Raw genomic sequence first — 22,136 nt, 5'->3', positions numbered from 1 at the left:
GAAACTATAAATAAGTTACACATTTTTGAAGAACTACACTACCCACGATTTTGAAAAAAGAATCACCAATCCCAAAAGTTGCTGTTGAACCATGAACAAGAAATGACTAGTAAAAGCAATGTGAATCACGTCATTGATTCAAGTTACTTCATATATTTAAGTGCTGTTGATCTGTACAGTATATCATTTGGAAATCTTATCAAGCAATAAGTTAATACTGAATAAATTAATTTGGCGAGTTAAACTTTCTCTGCCAGTAAAAGTAGTTCCAAAAGAAGCCAAAGCATTAACGATTATATGCGTAGTTTCAAACTCTGTCATCCCAATGCTTCATGGGATGAGAGTAGTTCATTACCTCAAAAGAAAAAGTACATAATTATATACCTTAAGGTCAGAAAATGTTTTGTGTGATGACTGATTGACTGTTTTAGTGTTGAGAGCTGTTTTTTGTTTTGAAATCTCTTTGAGAACATGAATGGGACTTTTACTCTTGAAAAACGCTGAAAACATTGGCGGTCACTGTTGTGCATCATACTGTAAAAGATGACTGTCAGGTTGTAGCTGAGTGACAAAAGCGTATTGCATTTCCTCTGCCAATTTAGCTTGATATCGAAAAAATAAACCCAATTTTTAACACTTGGAAAAAAGTTAATGAAAGCTTTGGGATATTTTGCCTTTTTAATGACAAGGTCATTAAAAATCATGCACGCTGCAAATAACCTCATGCAGTAGTTATGGTAAACCATCCAAGCACTTTTTATTCATTAATATTCATAAATACACACAGCAGCTTCATTAGAGAAGGTCTCTTGTTTCCTCTTCAGTTTTTGAATGTGGAGTATTTATAAGGAGAGCCTTTTGCAAGACAGGAAGCTGAGGTCTGCCACAGATACCTACGCTCACCTGCTAAAGGAAAAAAATTAGTTATGTGGAATTGATTATCAACTTATATATATTTATTTATATATTTATATTTCTCATTTTGTCTCTCATTCTGTGTATCTCTCTCTTGTTTTTGCGCACTCTCCCACACGCCTGTTCTGATGTGTTTTGATTTTTTTCCCCCACTCGCTCTTCTTTCATGGATTTATACAATGTAACAAAGGTGACAGATCTGAAATTACAATCACCAAAAAAAGAAAAGAAAAAACGAAAAGGAAACAAACAAACAAACAAAAAAACGGAAAAAAAAAAAAACGAGAGAGAGCTGTGTTTTTTTTGCCCACCGTCATTGGCAGTTACAGCACAGAGGACAATGTCTGCGTGATGGTGGTGGGATATCATCAAAGAGGAGGTGGTGGAGGCTCCTTGCCTGTGGAGCTCTCCTTCAAGTTGAGGCTCTCCAGAGCCACGTCTAAAGGCATGATGTCCACGCAGCCCATGGCGCCGAAGTCAGCAAAGTCTCGCCTTTCGTCCTCGTCGGAAGAGGAGCTCTCCTCCCGCATTAGCGTGGACAGCAGGAGCTCCTGCACGAACAGGGTGCGGTCTGCGCGCTCGCTCTCCAGCGCCTGCCGTTCTGCCTCTGACATTTTCGGCTCGGTCAACCTGGTGGGATAAGGGAGAAGAAGTTACTACTAAACTACAAATACTGCAATGGACAAAGGTTCGAAACTAAACTGCTAACTGACACCTCACACTATTTTTATTTTCTACTTAACTAAACAAAGTCTTATGTTTTAGGTGTAAATATACAGTAAGGAAAAAAGTATTTGAACACCCTGCTATTTTGCAAGTTCTCCCACTTAGAAATCATACAGGGGTCTGAAATTGTCATCGTAGGTGCATGTCCACTGTGAGAGATATAATCTAAAAAAATCCAGAAATCACAACGTATGATTTTTTAACAATTTTTTTATGATACAGCTGCAAATAAGTATTTGATCACTTGTCTATCAGCTAGAATTCTGACCCTTAAAGACCTGTTAGTCTGCATTTAAAATGTCCACCTCCACTCCATTTATTATCCTAAATTAGATGCACCTGTTTGAGGTCGTTAGCTGCATAAAGACACCTGTCCACCCCATACAATAAAGTAAGAATCCAAACACAGACAAAATTGTACACCTCCACAAGGCTGGAAAGGGCTACAGGGAAATTGCCAAGCAGCTTGGTGAAAAAAGGTCCACTGTTGGAGCAATCATTAGAAAATGGAAGAAGCTAAACATGACTGTCAATCTCCCTCGGACTGGGGCTCCATGCAAGATCTCACCTTATGGGGTCTCAATGATCCTAAGAAAGGTGAGAAATCAGCCCAGAACTACACGGGAGGAGTTGGTCAATGACCTGAAAAGAGCTGAGACCACCGTTTCCAAGGTTACTTTTGGTAATACACTAAGACGTGAAATCATGCATGGCACAGAAGGTTCCCCTGCTTAAACCAGCACATGTCCAGGCCCATCTTAAGTTTGCCAATGACCATTTGGATGATCCAGAGGAGTCATGGGAGAAAGTCATGTGGTTAAGATGAGACAAAAATAGTGGTCATAATTCCACTAAACGTGTTTGGAGGAAGAAGAATGATGAGTACCAATTCAAGAACACCATCCCTACTGTGAAGCATGGGGGTGGTAGCATCATGCTTTGGGGGTATATTTTTTGCACATGGGACAGTGCGACTGCACTGTATTAAGGAGAGGATGACCGGGGCCATGTATTGCGAGATTTTGGGAAACAACCTCCTTCCCTCAGTTAGAGCATTGAAGATGGGTTGAGGCTGGGTCTTGGCACACAGCCAGGATAACCAAGGAGTGGCTCTGTACGAAGCATATCAAGGTTCTGGCGTGGCCTAGCCAGTCTCCAGACCTAAACCCAATAGACAATCTTTGGAGGGAGCTCAAACTCCGTGTTTCTCAGCGACAGGCCAGAAATCTGACTGATCTAGAGAAGATCTGTGTGGAGGAGTGGGCCAAAATCCCTCCTGCAGAGTGTGCAACCCTGTTGAAAAACTACAGGAAACGTTTGACCTCTGTAATTGCAAACAAAGGCTGCTGTACCAAATATTAACATTGACTTTCTCAGGTGTTCAAATACTTATTTGCAGCTGTATCATACAAATAAATAGTTAAAAAAAATCATACATGTGACCTCTGGATTTGTTCCAGATCATGTCTCTCACAGTGGACATGCACACACAATGACAAACTAGACCCTTACATGATCTCCAAGTGGGAGAACCCGCAAAACAGCAGCGTGTCCAAACACCTATCCTCCTCACTGTATTTCAAAATAAGATTTCTAACAGTACCGTGTGAGTAGGAACTGGGAGCTGTGGGAGGCCAGCGGGTTGCTTTCAGTCATGGCTGTGTTTGTGGCGGAGCTGGGCGGCGGGATGCTGGCGCTGATGTTGCTTGGGTTGCTGCGCTGACGCGTAGCGTTGCGAGCTGTCTCAAGCTGTTGACGCGCTGCCTGCGCCTGCTGACGCTCCAGCTGAAGTTGCATCTGTAACTGCTGCAGCTGTGAAGTCGAGGGGCCAGAGGAGTTCAGCTGCCCTCCTGCTGAGCGCCGCACACCCGACAGCTGAGAGAGCAGCTCTGCTATGTGGACACAATGAAAGAAAAAAAGACAGTAAGATAAAAATCAATCATACAATCAAAGACAAACTACTAAATAACTTAAACTTGTTTGGACTTGACAAAACCCAAACCTTCATTATGATGACACTGCTAACAAGCTGTTGTTTTGAACTACGACAATACACAAGGACACAAAGTATTGTGGCTTTTAGACCATGCCATTTAAGCTGATTTATTAATTTAATTCTTTGTGTTAGTTACAGCTGCAATGTTTATAAGCATATAGTCCCATGTTACAGTTAATGTGAGATTTTTTGTTTTGTCACATATTTAAAACAATCTGAGAATATGTATATGCCCCACACCTGCTATGGGGTCCATTGCTTCCCTATTGCTTGCAGAGTAGGAGGAGCTTTGTGAAGAGGAGAGCCCACCGGTAGAGCTGCTGGTAAAGTGCATGTTAGTCCTGCGTGCCCGCGGACCACCCAATCCCCGTCCAGGGTGGAACATTCGACGCACATGCCGCACGCCGCTGTTCTCATCGTACAGACACTGGTTAAGGAGCAACTGGTAAAGACAATATCAGCACACAGCCATAGCAGAAGACATCTCACATTAAATCATGCAAGACATCTTGACTTGCGGTGCTAATCCAGGTGATGCACTCAAGTCCAATGCTCGTACACGAGAAACGAATGTACATGCTTTGAATAACTAACTAAACACTAAATATCAAGAGCTGCAATATTGTATCATGAGGGATATGATCTTGACTTTTTCTTTTGTGGAAAACTTGTCGGTCACTAACATGGTATAACGTTCATTCTTTAAGCAATTCTTGCATTCCACAGAAGACATTCATTTGGGTTTGGAACAACATAAAGGCGAGGGAATGACACAGACTGGTATTTTTGTGTGAACTCTTTCTTTAAGCTTTTTCAAAAGCACATGGCCACAAAACTTAAAGAAATGAACCCATTAATGAGCTGAGTCAATTAAACATTGCTATAAAGTTACATGTCAAGTGATTTGTAAAAAAACACAGAAGCTCATTTCTCCATAAACCCCACTAAAGTTGCTATCTGTAACTTTTGCCTCTCTACTGCCATCTTTGTGCACAACATTAAGCTGCAAGTTATTTGTTACATGGGTTGAAGTCAAATAAAGGTAAAATAACAAGCAAAATGGTACCGATAGCTTAAACTACAAACAATTATCATAAGCTTACCGTCACAAATCGGGGTATGCTTTGTGTATATTATTAAGCAAAAAGAGTTACAAATTGCTCCTGTAGGAAGAGTTTAAAGAGCATCTATTCTCGGATTCACGATTTTACACATCCTTTAGTGTTTAAGTGTGTATACGTACATGTTAATGATATGCAAAAGGCACAAATCCCAAAGTAAACCCTGACGCGAGTTATCACCTGCAACTTAAAGCTCTTTTCTTGGACTACAACAAACACACGGATTATAGGCAACAGTTTACTTCCTTGGCCTGTTGATGTGACATGACGGTCATTAACATAATTCTGCCCGCTTCTGACTTACACTCTGTTAGTAGTCTATGTTTTCATATTTAAAAAATTTACTACTAACTAAACCATGACTCAAACACAAGTTTTAAGCAGTGCAGAGTAGCGCTTGTTGCTTCTACAAATGCAGACATGGTTTTATGTTTTAGTATCCTTACCAATTTGTTACGTTCTGCTCAAGCCGTGCTAGTTAAGTTGATCGCGCAGCTTGGTCATCTGCATTTTCAGATTCGGCTCGTATTAATAAGGTAGTAAAGACGATATTAACTCCTGTCAATATTGAATTGGGAGCTAATACGGTAAGAAGCGTCACTTTCCAGCTGACAACAGAGGTATACAGGCCAATCACAATGTACTGGTTAGCTGGCCAATCACACTGAGCATACACAGAAGGATGAGCTTTGTCTCAAATCAACGCGTTTCAGGAAGGCAGGGCACAGACGCAAACACATTGTATTACAGCAAATACACAAAAAAACTTTGTTTTTAGCAATGTAATAGGTGCTCTTTAAGAAACTAATCCTGCATGGGTTGCATGAATGTGGCCCATTCATTATACAGTCAAGGATATTAAATCTCTAGGTGCTCTGTGTTCAAGTGTGAGATGAGCAGCAAAGTCATCTGTCACATGATTGGGGTCACCACCAGGCAAAGCTGCACAGATTGGGCAAATCTGCGATAGAGAGAAAAACAGAACAAATGTCAAACAACAAAATGTAACAGTCTGAACAAATTAAACATTAGTCATTTTCCATATAGTTTTCTGCCTATTTGTTATCGACAAAGTGAACATGCAAAAATAGTTCCAGTCTGTTTCCATTCAAATGGTATTTTATCAATAAAATTGTGTCATAATGACGAATAACTATTTGGTGTTCTGCAAACAAAATCTGAACTTAAGCCGTTTCCATATATATTTTTGTTTATCCAAAACATTTTTAGTAATCTGTATTTAAATTCAAGTTTATTTATAAAGCACTAAATAAAACAACAACGTTGACCATAGTGCTGTACAGACAATAGCACAATAATAGAAAAGACAACTATTAAAAGTTGGTAACATCCGTATAATTATAAAAGTAAATGTAAAATAACCTTAAAAAAAAAAAACACATTCAAAATACATCTTAGCTAGAATCAGAAGAGATATTGTACTAGTAGCAACCTCCACCACTTCTATGATTGAATGCTATCAACAAAAAAAAGTTTTTAAATGGCTTTTAGAACTGGCCGAGTGTCGGTATGGTCCTAACATATAACAGCAGGCTGTTCCATAATTTAGGGGCAGCGACTGCAAATGCTTGACCTTGGAACAACAAGAAGTTTTTGTGCTTAAGATCGTAAGGATGTAATTAGCTTTTGTTCCTGAATTAGATCAGCAATATGATGGAGCAATGCCATATAAAGATTAAAGTACAAATAATAAAATTTTTAAATTTATCCTAAAAGAAAAAGGCACTAGTGCAATGATTTTAGCACCAGGGTAATATGATCTTATTACCAGTGCATGCGAGTATTCTTGCAGCCGCATTTTGGAGCCATTACAGTCTAAGACTTATACGAGTTGCAATGATCTCATCTTGAGATGATAAATGCATTGATAACTTTTTCCAAATCTTTCTGTGATAAAAAGGCTTAAATCGTAGAGATCATCCTCAGTTTGAAAATAATTGACAATTTCATTTATCTGCTTGTCAAATTTCAGTGCGCTATCACAAATCACCCCCCAGATTTTTTTACATGGTATTTCCTAAAGGGGCTCAGGGAACTCAGCTTAATTAGTTTTCGATTCATTTAGGCTTAAAAAATGTATTAGACATCCATGCTTTGACATTATTCAGACAAGCCGTAGCAGTGAAGTCATTTGACTTGACTTTGAAATTTTATTCAGAAATTTGACAGCTTACTTTAAATTTCACAAAAAGTATATAAAATATATCCAAAGTAAAGGTTTTTATGGGTCAAGTTGAATCTGAAAACGTAATGTCCAACCCAAGTTGGTTCGTGTCTAAATCTTTAATTAACTGCCTCAGCTGGGACGCGCGTTATGCTGCGTTACACCCCAAACGCAAAGAATTGCATTCATCGAGTTGCACGGAAACGTGTTCAAGGCGCATAGCGCACATTTTCGCGGCAATTGCGTCGCCCAATTCGTATCCAATTTGTATTCGTGCATTGACTTTGTAAGTCATCTATTCGCGAAAACGTTGAATTCGCATTTGGTGTGTACACCACATTAGGTCTGGTTCTTGTGCCCTTAAGTAATTTAAAATAAATACACTTTTACCAAATGGATTTGATTTTAAAGGTAAAACACTGAATATTTCTACAAATATTAAATGCATACTTACACGTTTGTGTAAAGTGCATTTTGGGAAAACGCACGTAAAAACAGAACAAACACAGATAACCATCTAGCTGTAACCGCATCTCTATAACATCTACTAGGACATGCCTCTAGATCAGTGTTTCTCAAACTTTTTCAGCCCAAGGATCACCTTATCTTCCAATTTTTTTCTGAGGACCACCTAACATAATCCCACTCTAACACGCCCCCAAAAAACAACAAAATAATAAGGATAAGCTAAATTTAAGTTTTATATTCAACTGTTTCAAGTAAAAAACTAATTATTTAAAATGCAATATGTTCAGAAATTATTATATGAATTTTAATGTAAATGTAAGTAAATGTAAAATGAGTTGCAGCTTAATATGAACAACAAACTGCACATGTGAAAAAAAACCCTGCAATTAAACATACTGTAACAGCCTAGGTCCCACTTAATGTCATTCCAAAGAGCCATTAGTTTAAAACTGAGGTGGTGGGTATAGGAAGTCTATGGTTATAACCATGGTAACAATAAAATGCTGAAAAAAATTTCCCCTTAATGTCCAATATCACTGAAATTACAGAGATTTTACACATGAAACAAAACTAAAATACTACATTACAAAACTAATAGATCTGTGGATTTTAGCTGCTTTCAATTGACACTTGATCTTTTCTTTTGATTCCTCTTTGGTTTAGCCACCGATCCATTTTTACGTTATTAAAACAGAATGGCAAGAACTGATATCAGAGTTTCGCAAGTGCATTAAAAAAAATTAACTTAAATAAGTGCCAATTGTATAAACACTTGCCTAGTTTAGGTCATCTTTTGGCAAACCCGCAGACAACACTTTAAGAACACATTTTCCTATATTTTGAGCTTTAATGTTGTTTTATTTAGGGCTTCATGATAAATCGAATGCGATTGTCATGCACGTCTCATCAGTAAAGCCAGTTCCTTGATAAGTAGTAAATCACAATCACTTGCTTTTAGATGGAGCGGCATTTACATTTACACAGAGCCTTTGTCACTAAAAAGCTATGCAATATCCCATTCATTACAGCAGGCGATTCATCCACGCTTATGAATGAGATATTGCCTAGCTTGTCAGTAAATGCTCTGTGTAGTAAATGCCGCTCCAATCATTTTTTTTGCAAAAAGCACTAGATAGAAACATGGGCATTAACAACAAGTGACGTTGTGCAGTTTAGAAGAGGTCTTGGGAAATACTGTGAATCGTCAACGAGTTGGTGTACAATGGTGACAAAACATTTAAGCAACACCTAAATGCATTCCGGCGCAGAGAGAATGTGTACTCACCACTTCTGTAGAGGTCTCTGCATGTTCTGAGGTGACGTGCTCCTGTAGAGATGTTTCCGTGTAGCCCATTTTACCACAGTAAGGACAAGTAAACGACTGAGGCTGCTCTACTGAGAAAGCCTCCCCCCCATAATACAAATCTGTAACGAGTTTAAATCCAACTCAAAACCATTTTCGTCAAGACATTATAACCATTAACAGACGAGGAGAAAAAAACTTTGTTATTTGATGTTGACTTGACGGCTCCACTTACCAAAGTCTACCCTGGTTAGTATGCACTGCATTGGGTGCTCCGTGGTGTGTCTAGTTGTTGTGGCTCCACTTTCGTAGCAAGATGCGCAAAGGTCGTAGTCGTAGCAAATTAAACACTTGTATCGGCGCCCTCTGAAGTTCCCTTTTAAACACGCATCACAGCTCACACCTGCAAAACAACACACAGGCAATTTAACTCAAAAGAGCCATAACCCATCTGAAGACAAGTGTGGACCAAATTTGCCTTGTTTTTTGCCCTATACAGTATAATAAAGTCAAAATCAACACTCCATGTAACCAGCTGCAGAAATAAAGGTAGGGAAAGTATTCAAAGCAGCTTCGCCTTGTTACGGATGACATAATATGTGTTGCCTTGTAAAGAAGATGCAGAGCATTAAGACTTTAGTCACTCAAGATGAATTCTTTTGACAATTGGACAATGAACTATAAGATCAAGTTGACATTGTCAAGTTACACAAGTTTATGTCTCTATTTGAGGGATCAAGATCCCACACTAGTGTTGACCGATATATTGTATAATTACAGTGTAATTGATATTTTGTTGGTCAAACATAATTAACCAGTCATGTGAATATTGTGATGATTATAATAATAACTTAGCCATTAAGTTTCCTACAGACCATGCCAGCACTACTTATATGTCCTGTCCTTGAATACTTTACACCACATGAAGCTGAAAAGTATTAACTATTGAAAATGAATTCCACCAGTAAATAATGACATGCTTGCTTGTTAAAAAAATCAGACAAGTTCTATTAGAATCAGAACTGTTGTCAAAGGAAAATATGTAACTTGATTGTTAGGCCTGTAGATTGTCAGTACAGTGCTCATTACCAAGTTTAGTCTCACAGTGTGGTTTTATATATCTTTGGGTTAAAAATGAGGTTTGGCAAGTTATAACTAGACTTTCCTTTGACCACTGTGGCCACAGTAGAGTCCTGTAAACAAACCAAACTACACATTCCACAAAATCTAAACCAAGAGAGAAAGATCCCCATTTGCTCAGATCAAAACAGCCAGCAGCCATATCGCCCTGTAGCCCAAGAATGGTTTCCCACTGAAGCTAAGTAGGGTTCAACCTGGTCAGCACTTGGATGGGAGACCTTCTGGGAAAACCAGGTTGCTTCTGGTAGAGGTGTTAGTGAGACCAGCTGGGTGCTCATCCTGCGACCTGTGTGGGTTCTAACTACTTCGATCTACGTCATCAATGTTCGCGGCGGCCATATTGTTGACATAAAACTGTCAGTCTGTCAATTGACAAGCGAGGCAGCGTGGGTATTATGCATGGTATTATCGGTGTAATTTTTTTAAAACCGTGCGATGGTGTGTAGGGCTGTCACTTTTTATTTGATATTCCAATATGCATTCGAACATGACGTGAAATATCCATATTCGAACTTTAAATAAACCATCCGGTTTTTAAAATGACATGTTTAGCGCATTTTTCACAGAAACAACTCGTAATGGGAAGGAGGCTGGTGTGTGGTGTAATACACGGATGTTCTAACAACAGCAAAAAGAACCCCGGAATTCGTTTTTATGCGATACCGACTGTCAGAAAACATGAAAGGAAGGAGACAGAGGAGTTGAACCAGCGAAGGAGAGACTCCCAACAGCAAAGTCTGTCCCCATCATTTTACCCCAGGTAACGTTAGGGATATATGCTCACAGCAAAGTCTGTCCCCATAAATTGATCACATATGGTTAGCTGTAAGCAGTGGCTGAAACTGCTCTTTCAAATAAGCTGCCATAAATTGAGACAGTTATTAAATTAGTATTAATAACTATATGAAAATAATAATAGGTCTGGCATTGATACTAGGTAAGGAATTAAGGGCCGTTCACATAGTTTTGAAAATCGTTTTATATTAAACAGAATAGCGGAGCTCACACCAAAACTATATCGATTAAGATACAATGAACGACATCATTGGGATCACTTTCTGAGCGATTCTTCCCACCTGATGAAGGATAAACCATTGATAGCATTAAAATCTATTTGAACTTCAAGTGCACAACCACTTAAAATGACAGTGAAGCTCATTGCTGAGGTCTATAACATTAGATTACCTCCAGTTGCTGTGAAAATTGACTACGTAATTCTTTTTAATCTATTACATTAACTAACTGTTATGCCAAAAGGTAAGAGATTACACAAACTATTAGATTCACTGTTTAGAGTTACGCGAAACGCAGCGTGTTGAGGACATCTGCAAAAGTTTTTATTACAAGCAATATTAAAGGCAAGTGATTTGCGCGAGTGTCGTGAGCGAATTAGCATAAACGTATTGTTTGGTGATGTGGACGATGATATAGTTATCGTTATAGTATCGTTATTATGTGAACGGCCCTTCAGTGCTTGTATGATGAATGCGGATACTGTATGAACGATATAGTTATAAATATCCGGATAAGTTACGGCTGGCAATAAGGACGGATCTTTACTTAAGGCTATTGGGTCTATTTGATATGGTTCCACAATAATCAAGCTCATCTTCTCTTAATACAGACGAGATGAAGCCATTAGGCTACTGCTCCCCTCGACTCAAATCTACGTGCGGCTAGGGGCAGGACAGATGGCCGCGGTTAGCGACTTCCGGTGTTTGCGAATAAGCCCTATAGTGATGGGGACACTATACTGTCAAAAAGCACTGTCCTGCGGAAGACACGTTAAAATCCCAGGATGTCTTAAAAAAAAAAAAAGAGCGTGGGGGTGTCCCCTCTGGCATCCTGGCCAAACTTGCCTACTAATCATCCCCTTATATACTGATTGGTGATATTACTCTGTCTTCTCTCCACGAATAAGCTGGTGTGTGGTGGGCATTCTGACACACATTGCATCAATTAAGGGGAATTGGTGACACAGATGGTGAGGTAGTAAACTGAAAACAGTTTGAAGAAAGTAAATATGACAAGAACGATTAGTATTGATGACACACACACATTTATTTCAATATCAACGTTAGATCCACATTTTCATGACGATGAAATCCAGCAGTGTTATTTGCACTGTCATAATTGTTTCATATACATCTCTATACATCCGATATCAATTCAAAATTCATTGATATTTAAAGGAACAGCATGTAAGAAATTTATATCAATTAATCATAAAATGGCCCTGATATGTCACTAGACATTAAGAAATCATTTTCGTTTCAAATACTTATATCACTCACAAAAGTGGTCAGGCCAGGATATTGTCATTTAAAAAGTGGAGTTGCAGCCCTCAACTAATGTTCATGTTTTCATGTTCTCATGTTGTGTATTGGCCAGCAGTTGTGTGATTGCAGTACCAGTTTTGGCCACAATCCTAAATACTGTTCCTTTAATCAGCGTTGTCTCACCATTACAATGTCCACTACGGGAGCGCAAGATGGTCCGACTGCATGGAACACAGGATAGCATCAAATACCCCACCATTAGGTAACTGCAGAACACAGTGTAAATAGCCAAATATTTTCCTTACTTACTGTGCATTTTATCATCAAATGTCACAAAGTGTAGAAATAAAGCCATTAAGCTCTCGGACAATCGTTTCTCTCTGTTATCTTTATAATAGCCCTACTTATGGTGTTCATAACAAAACTGGCTTGAAGCAACATGTGTTCGCCTATTACACTAAAATAAATATTTACTCACACGTGTGCAAGTTCAAGCAAGTCTGTTAGGTAACAGGAAATGACTATTTATGTTTTTAAATTAAAATGACTCATATGCTCTTTGTGAGCTCGTGCTGCTGAAAAGGAGCGTGCATATGTCAGACGTGTATATATAAATCTACAGATTAAAACGGAATCACTACTAATGATCGACAGAAGATACGTGCCATTTTCTTCATTTAGACTGAAGAGAATGATCAGCATCTGTAAAAACAAAGATGCGTTAAAATACATAGCTGAACTCTGAAGGATCAAGCACATAACGGTACCGGTTCAGGAGAAGTTTAAAAAGTTGCAGGCACAGTACAAAGCGTACAAAGTGTACTAGTGCTGAGACATGATAGATGGTGTGTTGGATCATCATTCTTTTATTAGAGAAGAGATCACGAGTCTATGGATGTCACGGTACCAAAAATTTAGAAGTCGATACCAATACCACAAAAAAAAAGTACACGGTACTAAAGTCGGTATCATAGTGTGTAAAAAAATTATCAATTACACTTAAACATTAATTGTTTTAAAACATTTCAACATTATGTGTCTTTTAAGAGCTTCTGTTTAGGTTGGCTGTGTTAGGGGGTGTGCACACCAAAGCTTTTATGCCGCGGCCGGTGCATGTTTTCAATTGTTTCCAATGGAAGATCTGTGTTTTTCAAAAAAGCCAGCATCTAGCGGTTTTCTTCTGTGCTGAGCGCCGAGAGTTAAGCATAAAGTTAGTTTAAATTTACTCACACAGACGAAAATTGTAATTAAAAACCCTTAACTTACATTTCAATTTAATCCAGTGGCATTAGGCTATATTTTGCTGATAGGATGGCTAAATGGCAATGCATGGTAGACAATTTGTAGTGTTAAAACAGTTTATAATGTTGCAAATGCAGCATCATTAACAAATAACTGGCTAATGCAAACATTACATATAACATAACGATAGTTGGGTTCACAGAAACAATACCAGATAGAATAGAAGTCCCCACAGTTTCAAAGCCTACAGCGAACAGGCGTTTTAGACTACAGCCCTCTACTTCCCGGATGAATGACGTCAAAGCCACAGTGGCTAAGCTAAGCTGCTGTTAAATCACAACAAACTACTCAATCAGAACTCGTTACGTATTTCTGAAGGAGGGACTTCATAGAACAAGGAAGACGTCAGCCGGTTTTTAGGACAGTGAAAACAGCGCTAAGATAAGTAAATTATGTAAAAAAAAAAATACTTCGTTTTTCACACAGGCCACATGAACACATGTTATATTGCACAACTTAAAGGCAAAAACACATGAAAAACGAGACCTTTAAAATCAGATGGGAGAAAATGTCTTAAAATACAAGTGTTTGTGTTTACAGTGCACCGATACTTGGGAAAAATCTAATAAAAACAAATAAAGAAATGACTTATAATTAATATAATTATTCTTTTTTTAGAGCTACAAAAGTGATTTACTCTGTGTTGGGTTGTTTGATTAACATCAATGACACAGACTTAAGTAGGTTAATTGAGGTTACTGTCTCTTTAAGATAAGCACAGACCTGGTTTCTGCCTCTAATCTATACATACACAAATGTTTTAAGAAACACACTGACTTTTTGGGGACTTTAGCTTATTCGCCATATCCCCCAGAGTTAGAATAAGAATAAGTCCATAAACACCCTTTTCATCTCGATGTGTCCCGTAACTCTCTGACGCACCCACCGCTAGCCTAGCTTAGCACAAAGACTGGAAGTAAATGGCTCCAGCTAGCATACTGCTCCCAATAAGTGACAATTTAATGCCAACATTTTCCTATTTATTATATGCTGTGATTTGTTTAGTCACAGCGTGGTCATACTGGAATATATATACATATACATATACATATACATATACATATACATATTGGAAACAGAAAACAATATGATTTGTGAAAATACATTTGTATATAACTGAATTTAAAATAAATAATAATAACATCCAATGTCCCCATGAACCTACGTGTTTTAAGCATAAGAGCTTGTTTAAAATGGGCCAAGCACAAGCCAAATATGTGGCAAATAATTTAAGATCAACTTTGATTGTTCAAGCTTTTAATCTTTAGAATGGTAAAGTTGTGGTGCTCCTACAATTTTCAATTGATGCTCCTAAATTTTTGCTGGGGCTCCTAACTTTTATATTTGGTAGCACCACTGCTACCTACTAAAAAGTTACTTTCAAGCCGTGCCAATACAGCATTGTTTTGAATTGCAACACCCAGATTTTTCCATATACACCACCTGCTGGTGTGCATAAACTAAACTGAATTGAAAACACCCAGGCATGCCATTCACATCTGCATGTCATTCAATTATAATGACAAAGTTGTGTGGCATTTTGGCAGAAGATGAACAGCTTGCTGGTCTTCATCACCTGTTTGAGTCATTAAAGTGCACCTATTTATTTCATTGCTAAAAAATAATATTTTGTGTATTTGATAAAATACAAATTTATTATTTATGGTTCAAAAGGAACATTTTCCACATACCGTACATTTTTGTAGCTTCAGATTTCACTCTCTTCCTGAAACGCACTGATTTTGTACAAAACTCATCAATTTGAAAAGCGCTGTGTCCCTGATTGGCCAGCAAATCTGTACGTTGTGATTGGCCTGAATACATCTGACTTCAACCAGAAATGTGACTCTCCTTACCATGTTTTAAAGATTCGGTCACAATGCAATGCTAACAGGAGTTAATTTACAGGCCGTGAGTCCGAAGCGGGAGGAATCATGATAGGGCTGAAACGATTCATCGAGTTACTCGATTTACTCGATTCAAAAAATTCCTTGAGGCAAAAATTCTGCCTCGAAGCCTCGTTAAATTCCTATGACACGCACTACACGTTCCGAGATCTGATTCACAAGGACCGTTGTTCAATGTTCAGGAAGCACATCATAGCGCGTGATACATTTTGAATTTAGTTGGCGCGATGGCGGAGCGAATATGTCCATAAACGGCAGAGAGAGAATGTCTAAAGTTTGGGATCATTACATTATCATTACATTCAGCATCTGAACCAAAAACATCAACTGCTGTTTCACCAAGCGTCGATAAAACAAGGTAACGTAGCTTCCGCTGATTTTAATCCCATACTGTATTTGTAGCGATGTCGTTATGCGGTTTGACTAGATATGATGTTTAGCTTTGATGTTTTTAAGTAGTAAACGTATTCACGTTCAATTGCAGGAGAGTAACGTTATAGCTTAATAAAGAACCTCACACACGCGCATGCACTTTTACAGGTGTTTGTACAAAAAAACGGCACCACGGTGCAATCATATATGGGCAATTTGTAATCTGACATATTTTGTTCAATAATAATAATCTTTGTCTTATTGGAGTTTAGCATAAGGAAGTTATTCTCTCTCACGCGAGTCAGACCGATCGCGCAATGCATCACATATGCTTAAACTTTTATGTAGCCACGCAACAATAATTTCAGCTGCATGCATTCACTGTATACAGCGGGACGTGATGTTGTGATTTTTCGAACGGATTCTTAACCTAAAATGCACCGCAATGCAAGTGATGCAAACCAGATGCAGCGTTCTATTGAAAAGGAATGTATGTATTTCTGCCGACTGCCGTACCAAAATGCAATGAAGCAACTGAACGTCTGAGTGGGGTGTCACTCTTCCTCACCCACAGAACGCGTGCACACACACAAGTGCACGTGCGCGCATACACACGGGTTGTTACCATAGCAAATAGGCTCACCCCAGAAATTATTTATTATGTTAGTAGCCTAATGGTTAATGCTGAAATTGTAGAAATGAACATAAACCAGATATTTACTTTGATGTCAGGGCTAGATTACAGCATGAAACCTGTTGTGCATATTAATAAATTAAAGTGTTTATTGTTGGCACTGGCACTTATAAACACCAAATGGGTAAAAATTGAAATAAATAGGCTTATTTTTTGGAGCCAAATACCTCTGTTTTTTAGAAATAAAAGCCAAATGCTTGAACATTTTACAGCCACGTCATTTTCGTTATGCATTATTTGTTTTGGTTGTTTAAAAACACATACAACATTTTTATCCGATTACTCGATTAATCGATCGATTTAGTGATAGATTAATCGATTACAAAAAGAATCGATAGCTGCAGCCCTAAATCATGATAATGTCGGTCTTGTCTACATCACCAATGCCAGGGAGTAAACTGTTGCCTACAATCTATAAACTAGCATAATTACAGATGGCAAAAAATAAGAGGAAGATAACATTGAGATGAAATACAAAATGACCTGTACCTGTACTTGATTCAGTTTGAAGAACTCATGGAGAATATAAAGTCACATAAAAAAAATGTTCAACCACAAATGTAAAATTTTCTGTTAAAAAAAGGTTACGCTTATACAAATCCTGCTACTACAAATTGCCAGGGCATTGCTATGCGTGGCTAAGGTGCACTAAGTGGTTGTTAACGTGTTGCTGTGGGGTTGCTATGGTGGTTGCTTAATGATACAGGTCAAAACAGCCCACCCACTACTATGATATCTGGTCCCTAGATATGGCTCGGGTCACTCTATTAACATGAAACTAGAAGATATTTCACAGTATAGCATTTGATTGCTTGGAAAAGTCATAGCATATCTCTCCCACATAATCTGTGGGACAGTTTTATGGTACATTTATGTTTGCAACACAGCTGTGCACCACAAACTAGGGCTGCTCGATTTGGGCAAAATCATTATCAATTTTTTTTTTAAATCATAATCACGATTATTTAACACTTATTATTTAAGTGTTGCAATAGGCTACACGGTCAAAGCAGTGGTTTATATTTTGTGGTTTATAAATGCAACTTATATTTTAATCGCAAAATAATTGTTTACCTCGATTATCTTGTTTTTGTACTTGTCTGAATCAAGAATTGAAATTGAAAATCAAAAATAATTAAATAAACAGCCCTAGCACAAAGCATACAGCTAAGTAAAACACGTAAAGTCAGAAGTCTGTTCTATTAAAGGTAAGAAGTCAAATCCTTGTCAAGATCAAGAAGTTGTCTATGCTGTAGTAGACACCTTTCCCTGGAGAATTTAACCCTTTAACTGGCGCAGCCCTTTTTGAGTGGGGGGTTGGTGAAAAGGTGATATACACCTTTAAATTAATATAACTCTGGCATTTTTTTTTTTTTTGTCTAGAAGCCTAATTTTGGTTTTAATTTTGGTAATTTTTTGTTTTAAAGAAGACACTTCAACGTTTTTTTAGGGAAGTGTCTGGAGGTGAAAATATTATTTTTTTTAAAGCAGTTTACATTTATTTGTAATAAATAAAAATGCAATATAGTATAATTTTTAATACATAAAATTGTCAAAAAACTGAGGTTTGTGCTGGTTTGCTGCATACTTGTGTCATAAATGAATAAATTACAGTTACTGCATTATTATTACTGCTAAAAGGTTTTGAAATATGAAAACTACATTCTTAGACCTTTCCAACAATATATAGTTTGTCGTGATATATTAACATTTACATAGACCATATTGAAATAAACGCTCACGGGACAGCGCCAATTAACGGGTTAAACAGCACCATGGCTACACGTGAGCTTCAGGTCTTTCTTAATTTACATCTTTACTTCCTATTACAAAGGTTAAGAGTTCAAAACAAATTCAAGCAAAATGTGAACCTCTAAAAATAGGGCTATGACACACATGAAAGTCTGCGTTAAATGTGCGAGTATGCTATCAGATCGTAGCTAGTTTATCATTTACTGAAAGGATCATACCTGAGCTACTATTCCTGCCTCCTATACTACAAATCCAAATCAAGCTGTATGCAAAACTGAAGTTGCTTACACAAGAAATTGCACCATCTCTTTAGACTGCCAATAACAAAAAACATGCGCACAAAATGGATCTCTAATTTGAATCGGTTGTAAAAGGGCCAATATATGCACACCTGTGACCGCACATTACTTCTATTAATTCTATATTAATGCTGCAAGATGCTAAATTGCTTTAAGCCTGTAAAGAGTCTATTAACGCTAAAAATATGAGTTTGTTTTGGTTTATTATTAATAAAATATATTTAATGAACACCTGTGTGTATACCGATATAGCTCTAAAGGTCCTTCAGAAGCCACGTGACTTAAAAAAAAAAAAACATTAGATTTACGCATCTGGCAGATGTGCATACAAGGTATAAAGCTCACATACAACTGCAGCAGTCTATTTCTGTTACAGCTTCTCAAACCTGATCACAAAGGGATGACATATTGGTTAAAAACAATGGATACAAAGGAGGAGAACTGGAAATGTCTTTGCAAATTTAACTGACATGCCTTAATAACCCAAGGGGACACCAGTCAGGGAAAACTAGTTTGAGTATCAACTTGTCCAGTCGCATCTGAAACATCGAAACATCTACCATTTATAAAATACCTCATATCAGTTCTATGATAAAATGCCATGCTTTAATTGCTGTAGTACAGATTCAAGATCCTCTATTTACAGCTTCCAAAACACCTTTTCACAAATGTTACAATAATTATCCGATGTGTCACATATCACCAGCGTCCTCTCGTTTTCAGTTACTCTCAACAACCATGTGCTGCATGCTGAGAAAACGGGGAGCAGACGCATGTGCAAGCAGTCTTCATTCACAGGCAAGTGACATCTCGCTGTCATGAGTGAGCTGCTAACACTAGGCAGCATTTTGTGAAATCAATGGTACATATGTAGTAGCAGGCAGCTTACAAAGTTTGGAGATACCCATTAAAAGCAAAGTCTGACTCTGAAAATAAAAAGACACAGCAACCAAAGGCAAGCACATTCATAAAAAGCAAGCATGCAAAGATATGCTAACACAAGTTGACAAAAAGAACTACAGTATTACCATGGTTGTAAGAAATGCCATTGTACTGTTTACCACTGTATTGCTTGAATCAATTAAATATAAAAACCATGGAAGATAAATATTAAAATGACATAGTAACACTATTGTGCCTGTGGCTAAATTGGTTAAGCATTGCGTTAGCAATTCAAAAAGTTCAAGGTTCAATTTACAGGAAAAACACATATTGGTTAAATGCATACCTTGAGTGCATTGCAAGTCACTTTGGATTATAGTGCATGCCAAATGTATAAACGTACATGTAAGTAAACATACATCTGAACTGACCCTAACACTAACATGTTTCACAACACATCTGGTAAGTGTAAAATGTGAAAGAGAAACCAAAAAACTTTTTTTTCGATTCAATTTACTCCTTCAGATTTGTAGTGTGACAGTGGGATGTAAGATTGTAATCTTATATTAGATAGTATATACATTATTATATGCCCACATGAAATTAAAATGGTGCATACTTTAGAACATACTACAGTCAAGTGTTGTAAATTGTAGTATGCTGTAGTATAGTAACTGATACACTTTGTACATTAAAACTGTAATATTCTTTACTATAACAATAGTGAACTGATAAACTGTATGACACTTTAATATTATTTACTATGATAAGGCTCAAAGCAGTATAGTATCTTGTCATTTAGCTAGTTTACTGTAGTACATACATACTAAAGTATACTACAGTTGTTTCATGTGGGTAGACTATGATTTTTTACCACGGATCAAGGCATCACTAAATTGTCTAAGGTGTCTTTCAAACCAAAAACGTAGTATTGCTATGGTACACAATGACATTACAGTGCAAATGATGCTGACCTGTGCTTAGACAATTAATGAAATATCCAAATCTTAAAATGTAATTTTACAAGCCGATTTTTCTAGGGACTTTTACGTGCACTTAATCGTTTAAAGTGACTTTTAACAGGCCAAATGTGTCAATCCACATGATCAATCCAGCAGAGGCAGTCTTGAATTCTGAATCTCTTCCTTGTATGTTGTCTAAACCCACAGATTTGCCCAAATACAAATTATCCATACAAAAGACAAATAAAACATAGTCGCGTTTCAAAAAACCAAAACGAAATATTGGTTAGCAATCACTGCTAAGGCAACCGCTAATGCTAAATCCAGACGTGCAAGTCATTCACTTGTGTTGGCCCTGAAACATGACATGACTGGCGCACACGCACTAACACGAGCTCCAGACTCAACTCCATAACCGTTTACCGGGCTCACTTTTGACCTCTGCTCGTCATTCTAATAGGTTACGGTTACTTAAACCGGGAAACCTGACAAATGAAGCGTCTTTTCGGAGGCCCAATCGAAGCACTGACCTCTCCACGGGCTCCCTGCGGGAACGCACTCACCCTCAGTCCCGCGGCCGTACGAGACGCAGCAGGCCCAGCCTAGCACACAGGCCCCGCTCGATATCGCAGCCAGCGGCTTCAAGAAAACGCCCTGTGCGCTACCGCCGCAGTTTAAGTTCACGAAAAGCTGTACGATTTACGGCAGCCGCCATGACGAGTCTCTCCCATTGCGTTTGAATTGAAAACATGGCAACCAGAGGGTCAGCGCTGGCCTAAAATTCAAGCCAACGACGTAGCGATCGGCGGTTTTTCGCACTTACCTTCATGTCGGGACATCCTACAGACAATGCCACAGCCCCCTCCTCGGGCTCCCTGACGCCTGTGAGTCGGAAAGGTGCCGCTAAAAACGAAATAAAAGTGGGGACGCGGTCTTTCTTTCCTATTTTCTCTGCTGAAGATGGATCCGGGGCTTACACTTCTATCCGCTTCCCCCTCCCCGTCTGTCATCAAGCGCCTGTGTGTGTGCTTGAGCGAGCGCGTACACGGTCTGCCAGCAGGGGGCGAACGGGCTCATCCGCTTCTTCTTCTGTGGTGTCTAAAGGGCGCTAAATTCGTGGAGCTGTTTAGGCTTCCTAGTATAAGTGTTTACATCGCCACCTACTGAATTTGAAAATATTTCATACAAGCAATACAGTGGGCCCTCAAAAGTATTTTATTCACAAGTAAATAAAAATTTCAAATCATTTCATTGATTTTAAGGATTTTTGTGACAAAATTATCTTTAATGGGATTTTATTCTGTTGTCTAGATTAACGTTACTACTTTATTTTTTTATCCTATATACTTTTGAATCTTTTTTCTATTATTTTTGATTATTTTTTCTATAATTTTTTATTACTTTCACAGTCTAGGTTGAGTCCTACAGTATATGTCAACTGTGTATCCGACAAATAAACAAACTGAATAAAAAATGTCATAAAAAGCAGTAGCATAATTTCTTTGCAGATTATATTTTGTAATATAACTGTTTTGCAATGACATTTTTTCAGTATCAAGTGTTAAATGTCTAATTTTTGTCCCCATCACTGTGAATTCAAACAGAACAAAGCAGGCTGTACAGTAAACAATCTTCTGGACAAAAGTCATAAGCAAATATTCTGAGAAGAAAAATAAATGAATAGAAAATAAGAAAAAGGACATAATTTTAATAACATGTAAAAGAATGTACCATACCATACACTGTAAAAAATTAGCTGGTTGCCAGTAGAAGATAAAGACTGAAAATGTTTCATGTTCATTTAACTTAATGTAAAATCTACAGTAAGTTACT

At 37.9% G+C, this 22,136-nt stretch overlaps 1 protein-coding gene across 5 annotated transcripts; it reads right to left on the bottom strand.

Moving 5' to 3' along the window:
* Positions 1-732: 732 nt before the first annotated feature.
* On the bottom strand, positions 733-21,378 carry kcmf1 (potassium channel modulatory factor 1). 5 transcript variants are annotated; one of them, XR_008643377.1, is made up of 8 exons: positions 21,127-21,377; positions 8,950-9,117; positions 8,697-8,836; positions 5,618-5,719; positions 3,878-4,055; positions 3,245-3,530; positions 1,227-1,545; positions 733-906 (listed from the first exon to the last, which is right to left on the bottom strand). XR_008643377.1 is itself a non-coding variant. In XM_055200935.1 (8 exons), exons 1-8 carry the CDS (start codon positions 21,311-21,313, stop codon positions 821-823), a joined length of 1,380 nt encoding a protein of 459 aa, XP_055056910.1. In that variant the 5' UTR covers positions 21,314-21,378; the 3' UTR covers positions 733-820. The 5 variants fall into 5 exon arrangements, 3 of the variants coding, with proteins under 3 accessions (XP_055056910.1, XP_055056912.1, XP_055056913.1); XR_008643376.2 differs by having other exon boundaries at positions 733-903; XM_055200935.1 differs by having other exon boundaries at positions 1,313-1,545; positions 21,127-21,378.
* Positions 21,379-22,136: the final 758 nt, after the last annotated feature.

The sequence above is a fragment of the Misgurnus anguillicaudatus genome, chromosome 22 (assembly GCF_027580225.2).
Source record: "Misgurnus anguillicaudatus chromosome 22, ASM2758022v2, whole genome shotgun sequence".
NCBI classification, from domain to species: Eukaryota; Metazoa; Chordata; class Actinopteri; order Cypriniformes; family Cobitidae; genus Misgurnus; species Misgurnus anguillicaudatus.
The sequence above is the reverse complement of the archived record's forward strand: the minus strand, read 5'-3'. Positions and strand labels throughout refer to the sequence as shown.

Excerpts from the sequence above, each read along its gene's own strand:
- kcmf1 (XM_055200935.1), bottom strand. The coding sequence starts at position 21,313 with ATGACAGACGGGGAGGGGGAAGCGGATAGAAGTGTAAGCCCCGGATCC. Across the intron at positions 9,118-21,126 it reads TAGGATGTCCCGACATGAAG|GTGTGAGCTGTGATGCGTGT; the intron begins GTAAGTGCGAAA and ends GTTGTTTTGCAG. Across the intron at positions 907-1,312 it reads CTTGAAGGAGAGCTCCACAG|CAGGTGAGCGTAGGTATCTG; the intron begins GCAAGGAGCCTC and ends TTTTTCCTTTAG.